The sequence below is a fragment of the Juglans regia genome, chromosome 6 (genome assembly GCF_001411555.2).
Source record: "Juglans regia cultivar Chandler chromosome 6, Walnut 2.0, whole genome shotgun sequence".
Lineage (NCBI taxonomy): Eukaryota > Viridiplantae > Streptophyta > Magnoliopsida > Fagales > Juglandaceae > Juglans > Juglans regia.
This window is the reverse complement of record NC_049906.1, coordinates 35273384-35294783: the sequence shown is the minus strand read 5'-3', so window position 1 is coordinate 35294783 and position 21400 is coordinate 35273384. Positions and strand designations below refer to the sequence as shown.

At 35.9% G+C, this 21400-nt stretch overlaps 2 protein-coding genes across 2 annotated transcripts in view; one reads left to right on the top strand and one right to left on the bottom strand.

Annotated features, from left to right (window-relative positions):
* LOC108989521 overlaps positions 1-13489 on the top strand; it is a 28460-nt gene extending 14971 nt beyond the window's left edge. The window contains exons 9-27 of the mRNA XM_018963150.2: positions 4300-4394; positions 4534-4554; positions 4710-4805; positions 4892-5012; positions 5150-5293; positions 5459-5655; positions 6672-6943; positions 7302-7403; positions 8393-8569; positions 8684-8872; positions 9445-9686; positions 9793-9939; positions 10215-10431; positions 11416-11544; positions 11720-11863; positions 12259-12333; positions 12466-12627; positions 12718-12777; positions 12963-13489. Coding sequence (XP_018818695.1) covers positions 4300-4394; positions 4534-4554; positions 4710-4805; positions 4892-5012; positions 5150-5293; positions 5459-5655; positions 6672-6943; positions 7302-7403; positions 8393-8569; positions 8684-8872; positions 9445-9686; positions 9793-9939; positions 10215-10431; positions 11416-11544; positions 11720-11863; positions 12259-12333; positions 12466-12627; positions 12718-12777; positions 12963-13037 — 2665 coding nt within the window. The 3' untranslated portion in view covers positions 13038-13489. The remainder of the gene's footprint in view (positions 1-4299; positions 4395-4533; positions 4555-4709; positions 4806-4891; positions 5013-5149; positions 5294-5458; positions 5656-6671; positions 6944-7301; positions 7404-8392; positions 8570-8683; positions 8873-9444; positions 9687-9792; positions 9940-10214; positions 10432-11415; positions 11545-11719; positions 11864-12258; positions 12334-12465; positions 12628-12717; positions 12778-12962) is intronic.
* Positions 13490-15989: 2500 nt separating this feature from the next.
* Positions 15990-19150, bottom strand: LOC108989520 (beta-amyrin 28-monooxygenase-like). Its single transcript, XM_018963149.2, has 4 exons — positions 18551-19150; positions 18034-18452; positions 16870-17057; positions 15990-16576 (listed from the first exon to the last, which is right to left on the bottom strand). Exons 1-4 carry the CDS (start codon positions 19084-19086, stop codon positions 16277-16279), a joined length of 1443 nt encoding a protein of 480 aa, XP_018818694.1. The 5' UTR covers positions 19087-19150; the 3' UTR covers positions 15990-16276.
* Between the last annotated feature and the right edge of the window lie 2250 nt (positions 19151-21400).

Below are 21400 nucleotides of genomic sequence, written 5' to 3'. Positions count from 1 at the left end.
GAAACTCTAGGATTTGATTTATGTTGTGATTTTCCCCCTTTCTTTTTGGTCCTTCAGAGTTGCACTAGCTTTTTGGGTTCTCTTTTATAAATATTATTGGATTTTTGTTCTTTGTTTTTATAATATATTCTTGTAACGTCCCCCCAAAAAAAGGAAAAAAATGCAGTATTACTCATAAAAAGGAACTAATTCAATGCTTGTTCAGTAAGTAAGATAAGTTTTATTAATGATTAAAAAGGCACTATTGGCTATCAAAGTGCACAGGGAGTATACATCAGATACACCTAACTGGAGAAAGCAAAGAAATCAAGAAAATATAGGAAGTTAAAGTTGCAGATATATAAGTGGGAAGCTTTCCATCCAATAAAAATGTGTATTAAAAAGAAAGCTTTGAGTTCCTACATTGTGCCTATACTATTTTTGAAACTCCGATTGTTTCTTTCTCACCATGTGCAACATAGTGAAGAGATAAGAATCATTATCCACAAGAGCCTGCTGTGATCACTCCCAAGTCTTCATTTCCAACATGCTAAAAAAATTATCACCAGTCTAAGCATCACCTAATCTAAGCAAAAGAGACAAAAAAACTGCTTGTATAATAGTGTTAGCTATCTTACTACGGGGCCAATTATAACATTGAATAATCCTTTTGGAGTACAAGCCCATAAGGCTTGAGTTTTTATTGGGTTATTACAAATGGGTCAGAGACAAATCTTAGTTAGAATTGTGGGACTTAAGTTGTGTCACATACAACAAAATGACTTGACGAGGATGTAGAAATTTAAGGGGGAAGAATAAGATTATAATATAATACCTTGGATTGAGGATATGAGGGTAGTGGATGGGATCCTAGATTTTCTAGGAGGGAGAAGTTCTTTTTATGACGGGTTTCGATTGTAACATTAACTCGTTCTTTTGGAATATTGGCCCCAAAGTGACATGGCCTTTCCCTAGGTCATTACATAGAACCTACTCACCCCATTAGAGTTGCAACAACCCAAAGCACTACAATATTTCATGTTGATCACCACTTTCCATTGGCTATCTCTTTCATTGGCATACAGCCATAGTCACTTCCCTAGGAGGCCTCTGTTGATCTTCCAATGGCAGGATTGATTTTGAAACCCCACAATGCTTGTTTAATTTGTTCGAGATGTGCTCTACTTCTTTCTTCCCCCTTTTTTTTTTGATAAGTAACATTTCTTTCCATATCCCCTTGAAAATAGAAAATCATTTCAGTTTGTATATAGCTATTGCTTCATGCTCGCATTGTGAGGCTTCATTTACAGTCCGTAGAATCTTTAAAATTTGACCATATGAGTATGGGGGCCAATATATGTATGCACATGTTACTCTTGCTTTTGTTTTCATGTTTAGGCTCTGCCAAAATATGGATATTTTTTGTATTGACCTCATTTTTGTCCACTGATAGAACTTTTAGATTGAAGCATCTGTTATTTATTTCTAGTCCATTAAAACCTCTGTCGATGGTTCCTCTATGGGGTTTTTCCAAGATTGTTGGGAGGTGATAAAAGATGATCTTATGAAGGTGTTTCAGGAGTTGTACTCGGTTGGAAAATTTGAGAAAAGTCTTAACACCACTCTCCTTGCTTTAATACCTAAAAAGGTGGGGGCGAGTGAGATTACTGATTATCGGCCTATTAGTGTAGTGAATGGAGTCTACAAGATTATTTCTAAAGTACTAGCTAATCGGTTGAGTGTGGTGTTGGGGAAGATTGTTACCAAGCCTCAAAATGCTTTTGTAAAAGGTAGACAGATTCTTGATGCGGTTCTTATTGCTAATGAATGTTTAGACAGTAAATTGAAGTCTGGGAGTTCAGGGATTCTGTGCAAGTTAGATATGGAGAAGGCGTATGATCATGTTAATTGAGATTTTCTTCTATATTTACTGGATAGGTGTGGTTTTGAGGAGAGGTGAAGGTCATGGATCAGCTGGTGTATTTCCACGACAAGATTCTCTGTATTGATCAATGGCAGCCCAAAAGGTTGTTTTGCGAGTTCTCGTGGCTTGAGACAAGGGGATCCGTTATCTCCCCTACTTTTTGTCTTTGTGATGGAGGCACTAAGCAGGATGATCTCGGCTTTGGTGGCTAATGGTTTTGTAAGTGGTTTTCAGGTTGGATCCTCGAGTAGGGGTATTACTACTATTTCTCATTTGTTGTTTGCAGATGATACGCTTATTATGTGTGAGACCAATCCTGATCAGTTGCGTGCTGTGAAGGCGTTGCTTCTTTGTTTTGAAGCTGTATCTGGCTTAAAAGTGAACTATGATAAATCCGAGTTGGTGCCGATTGGGGGAGTCCAGAATGTCCAAGAGTTGGCAGGGATATTGGGTTGTAAGATAGCGTCTCTTCCTATGATGTACCTGGGACTACCGTTGGGTATAAATTCGAGGACTTGCTCGATATGGGATACGATGATTGAAAAAATAGAAAGGAAATTGGCAAGTTGGAAGAGAATGTACTTGTCAAAAGGGGGCCGGATTTCGTTGATCAAGAGTACACTTTCTAACCTACCCACCTATTTCTTATCCTTATTCCCTATACCGGCAAGTGTAGTTGGTAGAATTGAGAAGGTACAAAGAGATTTTCTGTGGAGTGGTTTAGGAGAGGAATTTAAATTTCATTTAGTCAAGTGGGAAAAAGGTCTGCCGTCCTATCTCCAGTGGCGGTTTGGGTATCAGAAACTTGAGGTTGTTTAATCGGGCGTTACTTGGAAAATGGTTGTGGCGTTATACTAAAGAACCGGAAGTCTTATGGAAAGTAGTGATTGAGAAGAAGTATGGTGGTTTAGGGGAGGGTTGGTGTGCTAGAGAAGTTAGAGGCACCTATGGAGTGGAGCTATGGAAACATATAAGAAGAGGGTGGGAGACATTCCATCATCATACTCGGTTTTAGCTGGGTACAGGATCTAGGATCAGATTTTGGAAGGATGCTTGGTGTGGTAGCAGTGCCCTTCAAGATTTGTTTCCTTTACTTTTCCTAATTGCAAGTGATAAAGATGCTACAGTGGCAGAGGTTATGGGAAGAGTGGGTGGGAGTACACACTGGAATATCAATTTCATCCGGGCGGCACAAGACTGGGAGGTGGAGAGTTTTGTAGATTTGTATAGTCTGTTGTATTCTTGTCGTCCGAATGTCCAGCAGGAAGATGGTTTGTGGTGGACTCCTGCGGGGAGAGGGGTATTCACAGTTAGATCCTTTTATAAGGTTCTCACATTAGAACCTGAGACACAGTTTCCTTGGAGAAGGCTTTGGAAGAACAAGGCTCCACCCAAAGCTTCCTTTTTTGTATGGACAACATCCTTAGGTAAGATTTTAACTACAGATAATCTAAGAAAGAGGAGGATAATTATTATAGACTGGTGCTGCATGTGTAAAAGTGGAGGTGAGTCGGTGAATCATCTACTTTTACATTGTGAGGTTGTTAGGTCTCTCTGGTATGAGGTGCTCAATAGAATGGATCTAGCGTGGGTGATGCCAGAATCTGTGGTGGAAATGTTGACAAGCTGGACCCCTATTAGAGGTGTGCAACAGATCAAAGCGGTTTGGAAAATGATTCCAAATTGTATCATGTGGTGCTTGTGGAAGGAACACAATGAGCGGACATTTGAAGACAGAGAGATCTATGGCGGAGCTTAAAGTTTTCTTTTTTAGGACTCTTTGTACTTGGGCTATTGCTGTATACTTCAATGGCATGAACTTTCATGATTTCTTAGTTTCTAATGCGCCTACGTACAAGGGCATAAGGACCTTTGTAACTAGCACTTTGTTGCCTTTATTGAATTAATAATACTTGTTTACCTATAAAAAAAAAAAAAAAAAACCTCTGTCGATTCATTCATGGCACAAGTTTATAATTGCAATTCACTTCTCCTTTTCACGAAACCTTTCTGTCCTTTCTTTCATATGATTTAATTTGAGTTGTGTTGTGCACCAAATATAAATAATTGTTTTTAATCCTCTACAGATCTTTTGATATAAGTTTGGAAATCCTGGTTTTTTTAGTCTGGTAATGCTTTGTGTTTTTGCTTAATCTATATATGTGTAGATTGGTGGCTGCAAGTCCTATGGATAATTATCTCTTGCTCAAGGAACCCTAGTTTCATTGATCTGCTTTTGTTTGTTCCACTTGCAAGCCTATGTGTGAATATCTTTAATATGCTTCTTGTGCTGCTTTTAATTTTTAACCAATTTCTTCATAGTTATGGTACATCATACTATTCCTGTTTTGTTATGTTTTGTCTATTGTCAATAACTAGTGGTGTCAAATTGGCAGGGTTTCATTTGCTGATCCTGTTGCTGTGAGGCATGCATTGGAAATTCTCTCGGAGTTAGCTACAAGAGATACTTATGCAGTTGCGATGGCCTTAGGTTACTTGACTTGACTATTAAACTCTCACATTCTCAAGGCATCTGTTGTCATGAAAATATATTTGTTTCCATGATGCTGGAAGTAAGGTTTGGTGATTATAATATATTCTGACTCTGTACTGTTATAATCTCTCTGCAGGAAAGCTTGCACAACCTGGAGGTATTTTCCCATTCTTTGTTGTCTTTTGGCATCCTCTTCTTTCCATTATTGTGGATTAGTGTTGGTTTCTGAAGTTACATATGGTAACACCTCATTAGATTTGTAAAGTTTCTGGTTTGTGAAAAGTTACCATTTTTGGATGTTGTACGAAGCAGGTGCTTTGCAGGATGTTTTGCATTTGCATGACGTTCTTGCTAGAGTTTCACTAGCCAAATTGTGCCATACAATAGCAAGAGCTCGAGCACTAGATGGTAAGTAATGGTAAATTTTTCTATCTCAATTATTATTTCTGTGCAATATGTTTGAATTGATAGGTTTATTGAAATATTGTCAATAGAGAGGCCGGATATAAAATCTCTGTTCAACTCGGTACTATATCAACTCCTCCTGGATCCTAGTGAGAGAGTCTGCTTTGAGGCAATATTATGTGTACTGGGAAAGTACGATAACACAGAAAGGTTTGTTTTGTTATCTCAAAGCATTATTCTTCCTGCATTTCCATGTTATACATTTTCATCTTTCATGATATGTTTTCCTTACAGTCACTCCTAGTCAAAATTTTGTAATTTTTTTTCCTTGCATTTGCTTAATGTAGGACTGAAGAGCGAGCAGCTGGTTGGTACCGTTTAACCAGGGAGATCCTCAAGTTGCCAGAAGCTCCATCTGTGTCATCAAAGGAAAAAGATAAATCTCAAAAGACAAGGCGTCCACAACCCCTTATAAAACTTGTAATGAGAAGGTAGAAACATCTCCCCTTTTCTATCTGATATCAGAAATTTTATCTTGCAAGGTTCTACAGGAGGTGTTCTCAAATTTAGTGAAATAGCTTGTCAGTGGCTACTTTTACGTGCATTGGCTGTTTTAATTGAAGTTCATTTATTTTTTGGTTCCTGCCATGATTCAGATTGGAGAGTTCTTTCCGTAGTTTCTCTAGGCCAGTACTTCATGCAGCATCCAGAGTTGTGCAGGAGATGGGGAAAAGTCGGGCTGCTGCTTTTGCTCTAGGTTTGCAGGATATTGATGAAGGAGCTCATGTTAATACATTTGCGGATACTGTGGACTCGCATGATTCAGATACTAATGAGAACTCACGCCCGGAAAGTAATTTTTTATTATTTGCTTTCTGGTCCATCTCTTCTATAGCAATTATGTATATAAAGTCACAATGGATCCTGATTATTAACCTGTGAAAGCTGTATATGGCGTCTTGGGCATAGTTTATTATTGCAAGTGTTTTAGGTTGGTTTTATATGGATTACTTGGTTTGTCCTCCATAGTGGTTGACATTACTACTGAAATTTGTTTAATTCTATTCTACTCATGGTAGTTTGATGTCCCTAACTGTTGTACACAAGTGATGCAGATGGTATATCATGGAGGTGGGGAAAATACTGAGGCTGATCCTCCTGAAAATTAGTATTTTCTCCACCTCCATAGCATTATTTCATCAAGCCTATGTGTAATATGCACTTGGGTTATGTTATCTTTATTTTAGATTCGTCTTTAGTTCAGTATTGGGGTTTAAAGGGAATGTACTGTTATCTTTGTGGTAACTCAGTGTCCATTGGGGTACTGTTATCCATGCCAGTGACTTTGTGGTAACTCAGTGTTCATTGGGGTACTGTTATCTATACCAGTGACTTGGTATTGTTCATCTTTTCAGGTTTCACAATTGCTGTATAGTTTCAATTAAAAATTGTGATAGTTTCACTCTCTTAGCTATTTAAAATGGTGCAATCTTTTAGTTCCAACAAGTGTTGGTTTATGTTGATTAAATAGTTTTTTATTATAATTTATTTTGAATTACAAGTTTGAACCCCTAGGGGTTGGTTTAAGTGGTAAAGGCCTTGGTGGAGATTTTCCTTTTGAATTACCAAAGGTGCACTTATGGAAAACTCCTTACTGATGGCCTGTGCACCCCCGGGATTAGTCTGGATGTTGTTCTCGAACACCTGGTGCCAATAGAAAAAAAAAGGAATTACAAGTTTGACCCATAGTCTGCATTCATTTTGAAATAATTATATTTGAATTATCTTTTTTTTTTTTTTTTAAATGGGCTTGTTTAGGCTATTTGGTGGATAATTGTCTAATTGCATTTCATTCTCACTTGCTCCTAGATGCCCGAAAAACATCTTCTCTATCAAATGGAACAGGTGGCAAGGATACAGTTGCAGGCTTATTAGCTTCATTGATGGAAGTAGTGCGTACAACTGTAGCATGTGAATGTGTTTATGTTCGAGCTATGGTAATCAAGGCATTAATCTGGATGCAAAGCCCGCATGATTCCTTTGATGAACTGGAATCAATTATTGCATCGGAGCTCTCTGATCCAGCTTGGCCAGCAACACTATTGAATGATATTTTACTTACATTGCATGCTCGTTTTAAGGTATGTAATGGATGTAAGTCATACTTATTATCTTAAGGTATGAGAATTTCATTTCAAAGCCATTATTCTTTGCATTTTCTTTGATATTATTAAATTTAGATTTTTATGAAGTTTTCTGCTATTGTACATTTATCAAGGGGTAGAAACTTGGGACAAAGTTATAAATATATTCTAGAGAAGTTCTAGTTGTAGTAGGAGGCTGGTTATGAATACCGTGTTTGAGTAATTTCTTCTGTTGTACAATCAATGGTTCTCAAAGAATTTTTTGTTACTTTTTTATGTTGTGCACTGAGGTGATGCTATGTTCCCATTTGTTATAAAATTTATTTTGTAATAAGATCCATTGTTGCTTCATCAGGCAACTCCAGATATGGCTGTCACTCTTCTTGAGATTGCAAGGGTTTTTGCTACTAAAGTTCCTGGGAAGATTGATGCTGATGTGTTACAACTACTATGGAAAGTAGGTTTTGGTGCATTCTTCACCTACAATAATACAGTCCCGTCTTTATGACTTCATTCTCTTTTCACTTTTCTAGTGTTTTATGTGTTTATGATATATATTCCTGCGTTTGCTTTGTTTGAGAATATTTTTGGATAATGTTGACTAATGAAAGATATCAATGATGCAACTTATTGTTTATTCTGCATGTTTCAAAACCTTGTTCCTGAGAACTTTTTAATCAAGCATTTTGTTTGGTCGAGGCAAATGATCATGCATTTACTTTCATTCTCCTTTTTTTGCCTACTGAGTGCGGGTAGGGTTAAGGTGTTTAATTGACCAAGCAACACTAAAAACAGTAGGCTTGAAAATTTCTAAATGAGGATAGTTGTCCTCATCGTGAAGCAGTAGAAGAACTCACAGTTTTTAGAACAGCCAAATACAATTGAAAATTTCGCACTGCAAAATTTTGCATTTTACAGTTGGTTCTTCAAAATCCCATCGTGTCCTTGCATTTGCAATTGCCGCTAATAAATGGATCAAGATTTATGTGACATAGTGCAGAATTAGGGAATCTGTGTCTGCCAAAGAAAATAACACTGCAAAAAACTCTTCCCCTCAAAACTCGTCGTTGGTGGTGGTGGTGGTGTTATAATCATAACCATCATCGCTCTGATATACAATTAAATTGAAGCGGAGTATGCAGATCACTTTGTTGGGTCAGATGCACATGTAATGCAACTAGTCATCCAGATGCCTTGGTATATTCTAGTCTTTTTTTAGAAAGAGGACAGAACCTCTAATTTTATTAAAAATAATCTCACTTATGGCAAAGGAATACCTTGGTAAATTCTAGTTACACCAGTGGTTTTTCTTGTTCTTTGCGGTTCTCATGCTTCCTTTTTACAATTTGCATGCCTTCTTACTTGCCTGATGCCCTTTGCTTTAATAGTAGTTTCTTTGAAATTATCCAGAAATGACATTCATATGCTTTATGATTCCATTTCCAGACATGCCTTGTTGGGGCTGGTCCTGATGGAAAACACACAGCTTTGGAGGCAGTCACTATTGTACTTGATCTACCACCGCCACAACCTGGGTCAATGTTGGGGCTTACATCAGTGGACAGTGTTTCTGCATCTGATCCAAAGTCGGCACTGGCATTACAGAGGCTAGTACAAGCAGCAGTAAGCTTCCTATTTGACCAATAAACTTCTTCAGCTCTCTTTAATCCTATCATCATAGGGCTATAGTTCTTGCAATGTTATTACTTATATGCTTGGAAACAAATATACTTGCAGGTATGGTTTCTTGGAGAAAATGCAAATTATGCTGCGTCTGAATATGCTTGGGAATCTGCAACCCCACCTGGTACAGCATTAATGATGTTAGATGCAGATAAAATGGTCGCTGCTGCCAGTTCCCGTAACCCTACTCTAGCTGGTGCATTGACTCGGCTTCAAAGGTGTGCCTTCAGTGGCAGTTGGGAGGTATAAACTCAAACTTGAGTAATCATCCAATGGTGGCTTTCTTACTTCACGTATCTTGGGACCACAATTGAGTATTCTAAACATGGTTGGTGGGGTGATAGAACTCACTACCCTCTTCTAATATGGGCTCACATGATCAAAGATTGAGGGTTATAATAATTCATGGAGTGTTTCTGCTGTTACACTAAAAGGTTAATTGATTTTAGAGCATTAATCTGCCATGCCTTAATTTGCTGTGCTATATAGATGATTGTGCACAAAGAATGTAGTAAGGCTTTCATTAACTTGTTTTCCCATAGGTGTTGCCTTTCATTTTATCCAAAGGTATAAATTCAAAAAAAGATGTCAATATGTTTCAATTTGTATCTTTTAGCAAACATGACTTGCACTATTCTGAACTGGTGTCCAATAAACTTTAATTGGAATGTTAACTGCCCTAACTTCATAAGTTTTTTATGTTCTAGATTAGTATCATATTTGTTACCAAGATGTTTATTGAAATAGAAGATAATGTTTATTGCTGCTTTTCTTTTCCTTTTTCTTATGTGGACTGGTTAAATGGACCCTCCCAGATTCGAATCATTGCTGCTCAAGCTCTTACAACCATGGCAATCAGGTCTGGTGAGCCTTTTAGGCTACAGATCTATGAATTCTTACATACTTTGGCACAGGGTGGGTTGCAGTCTCAATTTTCAGAGATGCATCTCAGTAATGGGGAAGATCAAGGAGCCAGTGGCACTGGCCTTGGAGTTCTAATAAGTCCTATGATAAAGGTTCTTGATGAAATGTACAGAGCACAAGATGATTTGATAAAGTAAGAAATGAAGTTTTGCATTTGTTCTTTTATGACCTTTGTTTTGCTGCTTAGTTAAAAAATATCTTTCCTTTTTACTCATACAAATTCTTTGGTGGAAAAACAGGGAAATACGGAATCATGACAACACAAAAAAGGAATGGACAGATGAAGAACTTAAGAAACTGTATGAAACCCATGAGAAGTTGCTGGATCTTGTTTCCATGTTTTGTTACGTCCCAAGAGCAAAGTATCTACCTTTGGGGCCAATAAGGTACTACATTTATCCTGTTTTATGCTATGTTCACAAGAATGAGTTATAGTGATGAACTTTTCCAAATGCCATTAAAAATGGTTTCTCTCTACAAGCTCTGGGGATATATTTTGTTATGGAAGTTGTGCTGAGAGCTTCTTCAAATTGATTTAGTTGTATTTCATTTTTTCTGGTCTTTCTGTAATTATATGCTTAATATGGTTTCTAATATTTTATTTTCATTATTGTCTTTGCTTCTTCCTCCCTCTCCCTTCTTTCATGAAATCTTATGACAGTGCAAAACTTATTGACATCTATCGCACGCGGCACAATATAAGCGCATCAGCTGGTTTCAATGATCCCGCTGTTGCCACTGGAATTTCTGATCTTGTCTATGAATCTAAACCAGCTGCTACTGAGCCTGATACTCTCGATGATGACCTAGTAAATGCTTGGGCTGCAAATCTTGGTGATGATGACTTGTTGGGAAACAATGCACCGGCAATGAACAGGGTAAGAATTTAGTGTCTGGTTATTAAACATAAATTGGGCAATTTGAGCCTTGTGAGGTATTGTATATCTCTTTCATTTTACGCATTCTTCAGCACACTCCCATGCGTTTTGCTTCTGGCCCTCTGTGCTTAACTGATTTTCCCTTATTAGGAAATAGACATGAATTTTCTCTTAATTATTATTAACAGTTAGAAAGCCAAACGTGGTCACTGTATTATCCTTAAAATACTAGTATGCCTATGTACTTATAATTTTTATAAAAGATACAAATGCCTAAATATCAGAGTTGAGCAATCTGTTCTTAGCTTCCTCTCCTAAAAAGAATTTTTACGTGTTTCTCTGCATTGTAATGGGAACTTTGCATACATTTCACACAGACACATAAACACATGACATAATGGGACAATCTTTCATGGGGCTCTGCCATTCTAAGATTGACATCACCAATATATGCACGAAGTCATGTGTCATTAGTCAATAGATTAAGGACCTTTTACTTGCTGGACAATTAGAAATTAATTGTTTAGTGGCATAAATAATTTCCTCTACCAGTGTGGACTTTGTTTGATGTATTTGTCTTTCATCCTTACATGGGAAAACTGTGTTAAATAGGTTTTGACGCATAGTTATTGGGCCTAACTCGTTTGGTTACACAGATGAGATGAGATAAAAATTGAAAGTTGACTAAAATATTGTTAGAATATAATTTTTTAATATAATTTGTTTTTGGGATTTGAAAAAGTTGAATTGTTTACTATATGTTGTGTGGGAGTTTGGGAAAGTTGTAATGATTATATGAGATGAGACTTCTCATCTTGGTAACCAAACCAGGCTAAATTTGAACATAAACTTGTGAGTGGAATATGGATTCTAGTAGTCTTTAAATTTTGTATATTTAATTTAGCATCTTCTGATAAATGTTTGTAGGTACATGTCTTTTTCATTTGATTTCAATCCGCTCATTCTATCTCTACTTTGTGCTAGGTTAATGAATTTCTTGCTGGTGTGGGAGCTGATGCTCCTGATGTTGAGGAGGAGAACATCATCTCTAGACCTTCAGTTAGTTATGATGATATGTGGGCGAAGACACTTTTAGAGACTTCAGAACTAGAGGTAAGGGTTCTCTCTTAACTTGTCAAAAGGGAGGTATGAGTTCTCCCAAATCTTACTGAAGTTGGGCTCAGCATTTGTTTAGAGCTTGGTAGTATCCACAAGGACTGCTCGATGGCAGCCATTGTTATCAGAGTTCTATATCACTTATATAACTAATCTTTTTCTTGGATCACAGGAAGATGATGCAAGGTCATCTGGGACATCTTCGCCGGAGTCAACAGGATCAGTTGAATCTTCTATATCATCCCACTTTGGTGGAATGAGCTACCCTTCATTGTTCAGTTCACGGCCAAACACATATGGCGCTTCACAAACTTCAGTATGACTAATAATGATTTTGATGCAGTCTCTGTTTCTTTCTTTTTGCATGTTAACCGTTTTCTAATACCAAGCTGTGTTCTACTTTGAGCATATTGTTCCTCAATTTTACATTAGTTCAATTGAAAGTGGAAAATGAAAGTAAATGAATACGGAAAGGTAAGTTCCAGAAGATTGAGCCTAAACTGAAATTGTACTTGGAACGGAAAAAGACCCATCTTATTAGATTCTGTTTAAGACAGACGTGACATCTCTGGTTGACAGCCACCAGATCAATATGGGACATTTTTGAGAGGCCCCCTTCAGTTTAAAACTTTTTTTTTTTTTTCATGATTAATAAATTCTCCTAGTTTAAAAGATAATTTGAGTTGTGACTCCCACAATTATATGTAATAGGAGAGGTCAGCGGCAAGCAGGTTTAGCAATCCTTCCACTGGTGGTGCCTCAATGTATGAGGGTATAGGTTCTCCGGTTAGTCTTATTGCCTCTCTCTTTCTTGTTCTATACTTATCAAGAGAAAAAACATATCTAGTTGTTGATTGTACAATGTGATTTAAATCGCTAAATCTTCATGTTTTTGTATGTTGATTTCCGTCCCATCAGATAAGAGAAGAGCCTTCGTCATATGCATATGAGTCATTTGAGAACCCCTTAGCTGGGCGTGGATCACAAAGTTTTGGGTCCCGAGAAGAGGAGCGCAGTTCATCTGGAAATCCAAAGTTTGGAACGGCACTCTACGACTTCACTGCAGGTGGAGATGATGAGGTTAGTTGACTTCACTGCTGATTTAATCTACAAATAGTTTTTAGATGAAATTTCTAGGTGAATGAGTAATAATTGTGGTTTTCATTGCAGTTAAATTTAACAGCTGGAGAAGAGGTGGAGATTGAGGACGAAGTGGATGGCTGGTTTTATGTAAGTGTACAGAGTTTGAAGATCAAAATTGAAAAAGAAAACTAACTTTTATAGCAAGAAATCTACAAAAAAAAAAAAAAAAAATGATTGGAATGTGTTGTTGATGTTACTATTTTCTGGAGATAAGAAATTAGTTTTACTAGTATTAGTCTTTCTGCCTAATGTACCTGCTGCTCATGTTGCAGGTGAAAAAGAAACGCCCTGGGAGGGATGGCAAGATGGCCGGGCTGGTACCGGTCCTATACGTCAATCAACCTTAAGTGCAGCAATCTTGTGTCCAGCAATATATCTGCCAAGTAGGTGTTTCATTAGTTGTTTCTCCTTCTGCGCCATTGTAGGAGACGATACTACGGCATGAAGTCTTTATTGAGACTATCTTCAGCAATTTAATCCCCAACCTTCATTGATCGTGCATCTTGGTGGAGCTCTATTTGAGTGGTGATCTTGTGCATGCTTCCTGAAAGTTTCATACCAGCTTTTTGCTATATAAAATATCCGAGACAACAAAACATCCAGACCCTTTTTTCAGCTGTGGAATTTCCCGAGAGAATGAGTTAGTGTGTTGTTCCTTTGTTCATAGTGGTTATTTGTACCATATACATTTTCCAACGGCATCCAGATTTGCAGCATATATATACAGGTTTTGATGGTGTAACTACAAATGAGTATCCATGATTTTCTAGTGAATGAATTTTAGGTTTCTTTTCTTGCTTAATTGCTTGATTTTCTCATTTGACTATATATATATATATATATATATATATATATATATATATAATTCAATCATTGGAAGAATCCCTACAATATTAGAGTAATGGTAAGAATGAGATATGAAACTTGAGAATTTCTTTTGTTCATAATTAGTTGGAAAATGATTAACTTAAAACTCTTTTACAACACTATATTAAACGAAAGATAATTTTATAAAATTGAAATTCATTTTAATGAAGTGGCATACTTACGTTAACATGAAATGAATTGAATTGTAAAAGAGTTGTATCTATATCATCATTACAGTCAAATACAATCATTGCTTATCAAAATCCCAAGTCCTGAGAGTAATTCTTAAATGATTAGTTTTAAAATTTTCGATCAATTTAAACTTTGTTTGTTTGATCAAGAAGAAGATAAAGGACTCGTTTGTTTTTATAGATTAGATGAGATGAGATGAATTGAGATTAAAGTTAAAATTGAATAAAATATTATTAGAATATATTTTTTTAATATTATTTTTATTTTAAAATTTAAAAAAATTGAATTGTTTATTTTATTTTATGTAAAAATTTAAAATAATTATAATAATTAAATAAAATAGGTTGAGAAAAATTGTGAAAATAAAATAGAATATAGACTTGCAATAATAATAAAAAAAAAATGTTAGCACTATCGTTGGGGTCAATCCTCAAACAATGATTATAATATTGATTGTTCAGTATAATTCCTTTCAGGAAGTAGTCAGAAAATCCTTTTAGTACTGCTTTTCCAAGTCCAAGCTTGGGGCAGAAGCCGCAGAACGTACAGGTACAGTTATTCCTCAGTTGTCAAATTCAAAGATGCGATCAAATTCAAATTGGAAGTTGGTACAGCACGCCGATGTGGAAAAAGTCATAACCCTGTTTACTCAAATAATAATAACAAAAAATCTCCTCAACCTCTTACTATTCATACAACTTCCACACTCTACATTATTTTTAATTTTTATTATTTTTTTTCTTTTATTAAATATTTATTATATAAATAATAAATAAAAAATTTAAAATCATTTAAAAAGAATAAACTTAAAAAAAAAATTAAAAATTAAAAAAATTTAAAAAAGTGTGGAGTGTAGAGTGTGGTGGAGGTTGTATAGTAAAGCTCTAATAATAATAATAACAAAAGACTGGACATTTCACATTTGCAGTCCTTGTTAAGATTGACATAGGTGATAGCAAATCAACTCTCATTGCTGATCACGAGCTCATCTACTCCCTTAATGCTCGAGATGTCTTTAGAGAAATAAATATAGTGGCAGATTTTTTGACAAAGTAAGATACCAGGGGGTTTCTTGTATTTTATTGGGGATAGTTATGATAATGATTGATTTCGTGGTCTTGTACATATTGATAAATGGAGTTTATCTTATAGATGGAGTTTATCTTATATTCGGTCAAGATAGAATTTTTATTAGATTTGTATAAAATAGTTTTTGGTCTTTATTTCTTTTAATGCTTGGGTTTGATGTAACCCGGGTGTCTGGATTGTTATCACGAGTTTTTTCTGCCATAGTGAGGATTTTTAATAAAATTGGAATTTTGTTAAAAAAATAAAAAATCATTTCTCAAGGTTCTCAATCTGGCCTCTCCAAATTGACATAAATTTATCTCAAGTATGGGAGTGAGCTAGATACGTCACTATATTAAGGCTGCATTTGATTGCAAGACTTAGTCAAACTTACTGAATTTAATCTAATTTTAAGTTAAGTCTAACATCCAAACACCCAACTCTTAAATTATTAAATTCATCTCAACTCAAAACCTCCTTACACGTGGGACTCATAACCTTTTTCAACTTAATATGACATCTTTATATGTGAGATTTACAACATTTTTCAACTTTTCATAAAAAGTACTAAACTCATCTTAACATCAAAACACACTTTAAACTCAGTTTAGATGGTCCCACATAACTCCCTCCACTAGTACTCAACTCTCACTATTATTCATAAAGAATTAAGCTCAATTGAGTTCAGCTCAATATCTAAACGCAGTCTAAATCATGAGTTATGAGAAGTGCTACTATCACAAAAGAATTTTATAAAAAAAAATTTACAAATTAACGTGACTTCATATGATATAATATTTATTTTATAATAAAAATAATTTTATAATCTAACAAATCATGTCAATCTATGCCAGTTTATAGTTTCAGTTTTGCAAAAAATTTCATTCCTAGTTGTTAAATATTATTTATTGTTATTATTTTGATAAATTTTGGTAGTGTGCAAAGTAGGGTCGGTTGGTAGTTTGAATATGAAGAGGGCCATGTACTGGGTCCTCTAATCGACAGACGAAGTCAATCTTGTTCTTATAATGTAGATTTAACTCCAAAATTCTGACAAGAGATGAAAGTGGGAAGCCAATTTCTTGCACGTTTGCCATGATATCTATTGTTCTTAATTGGCACATGTCATGTCAAAAACCTTAAACCCTTTACCAATACAAAAAGTTGAAGACTTTGAAATGCAATTATTCTCTCTCCATTATACATTTTCTTTATATCTTTCATACATCTAGTGAAATACAAGAGGCTGATGTAAATCCACCAAACAACACAACACACATGAAACCAATACTAAAAGAAAACAAAAGAACATAAGAGAAAAAGGAGCAAATTACAAGGTTGTCTCTGCTTATGGGTACTGTGTGTGTGTGTCTATATATATATATATAGCTATTCTGCCATAGAAGTAGGAAGAACATGACCTAAAATATTGAGTTTTTGACCCAACAGATCATCATGATCAAGCTTTGTGAGGGAAAAGGCGAACAGGCAGACCCTTTGCAGGAATAGGCATGGGATCAACTACGATTTTCTCGTCAGGAATGAGTTTATCCCACTTGAACCTTTTCACCAAATGGTGCATGAAAACAAGTATTTCCAAACGGGCATACTCTTTTCCAGGGCACATCCTTGGTCCTCCTCCAAATGGAACATATGTGTAAGGAGCAGGTCCACGTCCTTCAAACCTGCTGGGATCAAACTTCTGAGGTTCAGGGAAGTAGTCCGGATTCTTGTGTGTAGAGTTTGCACTCCAGTACAACTGCATGACGAAAATTAATTATATTAAATAATTTCAACATTATATATTATATTACAAGAAAACGAATATTTGTGATGAATTATTTGGAACGAGAATGTTTATTTGTAACGAGAAATAGACTCATTTTAATAGGAAATAGTCAATTTTTTAAGAAATAGCTAATCACAAATAAATAATTTTTTTGTAGTGATGTACGTACGTACATATATATATATATTATAAGATTTATAATTAATTTGAAAATATTTGTTGTTTATTATATAATATTATAAATAAAATAATATTATACGTACCTTCCAGCCCTTTGGAATGGAGAAGCCATTGAAGGCGAAGTCAGTAAGAGCTTCCCGGAAGCCCCCTTGGAGAGGAGGAGCAAGCCTCATCACTTCACACGCAACGTTCCATGAATACCTCATCTTTTGAATGTCATCCCAATTCAGCATCTCTCCAGCAGCTTTTGACTTGGCTATCTCCATTTGTTCTGAACAAAGCCAAAAACAAAGGCTAATCAAAATAAATTCTAATAAATAATTGCATGCAATATTTTCTTGGCCCATAGAATTAATAATATTACAGGTTCTTTCCCGACCGGCTTACTTAATCAAGGGAATTAAACCAAAGAAAAACCAAAACAAAGAGGAGACTAAATAAAAGATCAGAAGTCCTCGATCTAAATATATATATATATATATATGTGTATATATATATATATTCCTTTTTTTACAGCTTAAATGTACGTAGCATGTGTGTCATGTGGACCTACATGGTTGTTGGCATGAAGTTTATAAGCAAGCTGGCCCCGGCCCGTATGTGTGAAAGTTTTACTGAAGCTAGATTGACGTGTCTAGCTTCCTATACATGTGAAAGATACTTTAGATACAAAATGGTTATACAAAAATAAACTTAAAAATTGATGTGGATTGATGTGGTAGGTTAGATTATAAAATTATTTTTATTGTGAAGTACATTTATCTAATGGGTCCTATGAAATCACATCAATTTGTGGGTTTATATTTTGTGTAATCTCTTTGTATATGTAGCAATTCTTTTCCTATATATACTCGATTTGATGCATAATTCTACTACTTAATTGCTTTGTTTAAATCAATAAATAGATTTATAAATAAATTTTTATTTTTTAAAAAGCAGTTTTTTATTCGGTTCTTGGTCAATAACTCCAAATTATACCTATAATTAAACCTTTAGGACAGAGAAAAATCATGTCACGACATTTTCACGTCATGTCGGGCAAGGTTCTAACTCCGTTTGATGGCCTAGAAAATTCTCTCTAATATAACCCGTCTGATTTTTTTTTTTTTTTCCTCCAGTGAAACCAGTACCAACGTCTGAGCACTATATATAGAAAAGAAAATGGAAGAGATAATGATCACACATGAGACCTAGAAAAGGTTTTAAGATGATCAATATGTTAATTAGCAAAAGACAATCATATTTACCATTGTAAACACCCTCGTAAACATCAGGAATCTCAGCAAGATACTTGACGATGAAAGTGCAGGCAGCACTAGCGGTATCATGGCCACCGATCAACAAACCAAGAATCTTGTCTGCAATATCCAACTCAGCCATGTACTGTCCATTCTCGTCACAAGTCAAGAGCATGTGGGACAATATATCTTGGGTAGGGCTTGCTTTTCCTTCAGCCAAATCAATCTTTCTCTGCTTAATGATCTTCACGAGCTCCTTCCTAATGAAGTTTGAGGCCTTGATTGCACGGTTAAATGGTGTTCCAGGCAAGTCAATTGGGATTGAGATGATCCCAGAGGCCAAAGCCTGGAATGGATCTGCAAATGTTGCTATATGGTTTGGGTCCTCAACACTGATAAACAAGCGGCAAGCCAACCAGAAAGTATACCTGCACGTACGTTCCGGAAAATAACTCTTACACGATTCTATAACATGAGTTTATGCACCAAAATCTGAATATATCAGCAATATTGGGTATGTGCGTACCTTTTTGCGAGAGGGAAAACAATGACTTCCTTTTGGTTATCCCAACCAGAAGCGAAGTGTCTTTCAGCTATGTTGTCCATGATACCGATGTACCTTTGCAAAGCTTCGGGCTTGAGGAAATTGGGGAGCATCTTTCTCATCTTCTTTGACTCTTCGTTAGAGCTGCTTTGGGTGGAGCTAGGGAAGACTTTGTTAACCGATTCAGGCCACCAAGCAGTGACAAGCTTGTTCTCGTTGGAGAACAAAAACTTGTTGCATGTTGGGCCACAGAAGACTGCCGCCGGCTGCCCAAGAAGCGAGGTCTTGAAAACTTCGGACGAGAACTTGGTCATGCGGTCGAAGATGAACTTTTCCGGATGACCTTTCCATCCGGAGGACAAGAACTCGAGGCTCTCGCCAATCATGGGGTAACCGGTCTTGCCCGGCGGGAGGTTTGGGCCGGTAAAGTTGGATCTGTGCTTGTAGAAGAGGAAAAAGAGGGAGAGGGAGACGAAGGAAACAAAGACGAGGAGAAGGGAGAGATAGAAATGCTCCATGTTGTATGTTTGTTGAGATCAGTGTCAATGTTTGAGGGAACGTGGAGATGGTTATGGCGTTTTATAGGCAAGTTTGTTTTGGCGTTTGAAAGGGTAAGATTGTTATGGCTTTGATATATGGCGGAGTGGCAATATCAAAGTCAAACAAATTAGCTGGCTTAGTCCTTTCAACTCTAGGTTGGTAAATTGCATTGGTCTCCACCAAATTGTTTAATTTTGGATTAAAGGATCATGTATACGTGTATATATATATATACACACACACATGTATATATATATAGAAGAAGGGTTAATGGAATCTCAATCATGTATTGATAATATTCTCTGATGATGCAAGAATAATACCTTGTACAAGAGAGAACTTGAATTACATAAATAATCCCAAAAACTAATCTCAAAAAAACTACGTAGAAATTATTAAAAATAATAAAATGTTCACAAACAAAAACATACAAAATAAGAAATTACACGATGATCTAAAGTAACATGACCGACCATAAGTTTAAAAATTGAATAATCTAATTTTAAAAATAGATACATATATATTTGTATATATAATACATAAAAAACTTATTTAAACTTATTTTCTTAATTTGATTGTATAATTGAATTGAATGTTCTAATTTTAGAAAGAGACATATATACATGCATATACATGATCATGTGAGCTAGCTCTACATGATGCAGCACTATTTAATGAATTAAATAAGTTTTAATTAATTATGCCAATATATATATATATGACGCATTACAAGAAAAACAAGTTTTTGTGATGGATTATTTGTGATGAGTATGACTATTTACGATGAAAACAGACTCATTTTAACAGAAAATAATCATTTTTACAGGAAATAACTGGTCACAAATAAATGGTTTTCTTATAGTGACGTTATATGGCCCCCTGTACATTTAATATCTCTTTAGACTTTGTATATATACCCAAACTTGTCACTTTAGTGATAGCTGCATGCTTAATTAATGGATGTCAGCTTAATTAATGGATGTCAAATTTGATGAATTTGAGTCATTTCTCATATATATATATATATATATATATGTATGTATATGTATGTATGTACTTGTTCCTGGCCTGGTTATAGAGCGTAAGACAGAACCTCTGTATATATATTCGGTATGGTCCACATCATATGATGGGGCCGGCCAATATTGATCAATAGCCATGCATGAACCACAAAAGGCAAGAAAAAGTATCAATCAATGAAATTAATATAAGATAAAGACAAACATGTATCTGGTAAGGTTTACATTTATACCATTCATTGGACTGAGTAATATTTGGCCAGTAAGGGAAAAACCCAAGAAAAAACTACAAAAGGGAGAACCAAGAAAGAAAGAAATTAGAAGTACTGATCTTGTGATCGAATATTGCTTAATTTTTTTTTTTTTGAAATAAAACCTCCTTTGTATTACTTATGAATTATCTGTATACAAACTTTCCTGTAAAACAATACTATGAATTTCTGGTGGAACACTCTCCATCCAGATTTTTTCCTCAACTATAGAAAGGGACATCTTTGCAAGCTTATGTGCAACTTGATTACATTCTCTAAACGTATGCTGTACTGTCCAACTTGGTCTATTCTTCAATACTCCTTTCACATCTTCAATCATTTGACCAAACCATTCCCAACTTTCCTCTTTACTATTAACTGCCTTTACAACCACTAAGGCATCTCCCTCGAAAACAACTCTTTCCATATGCAAATCTGCACATAGTTTCATTGCTCTCCACAGAGCTTTTATTTCAGCAACTATTGGACTGTGGTGACCTCTCTTCGAACTGCACAGGGATACCATAACCTCCCCCTTATCATTCCTTGCCACAATACCAGTTCCCATAATACCTTCCTTCTGATTTAAGCCAGCATCCCAGTTAACTTTCACCTGATCACATCGTGGGGCCTTCCATTTACTACCTCTTCTTCCTACTGCAGAAACCTCATCCATTCCCTTCACTGATACCTGAGCCATCTGGAAATCTTCTAATGTTGCTGCAGCTTGTTCAAGAATTGCACCAAGGCTAGCAAACTTTTTTTCAAAAATAAGATTATTTCTTCTCAGCCATACCCCCCTCATCATCACTGCCACCAACTCCAGCTCCCCTTTGAGTAACTTTTTAAAGCACATATCCCATAACTCAGTAAGCTGCAGCTCCTCACTCGACCATTTCTGCAGGGGACTCTTCTGCTCAGCCCAGACATCCATTGCTCCTCGACAACTCCATACAACATGAGTTATAGACTCCATCTCTGATTCACACACAGGGCAGCAAGGATTGTCCACCACTTTCCTC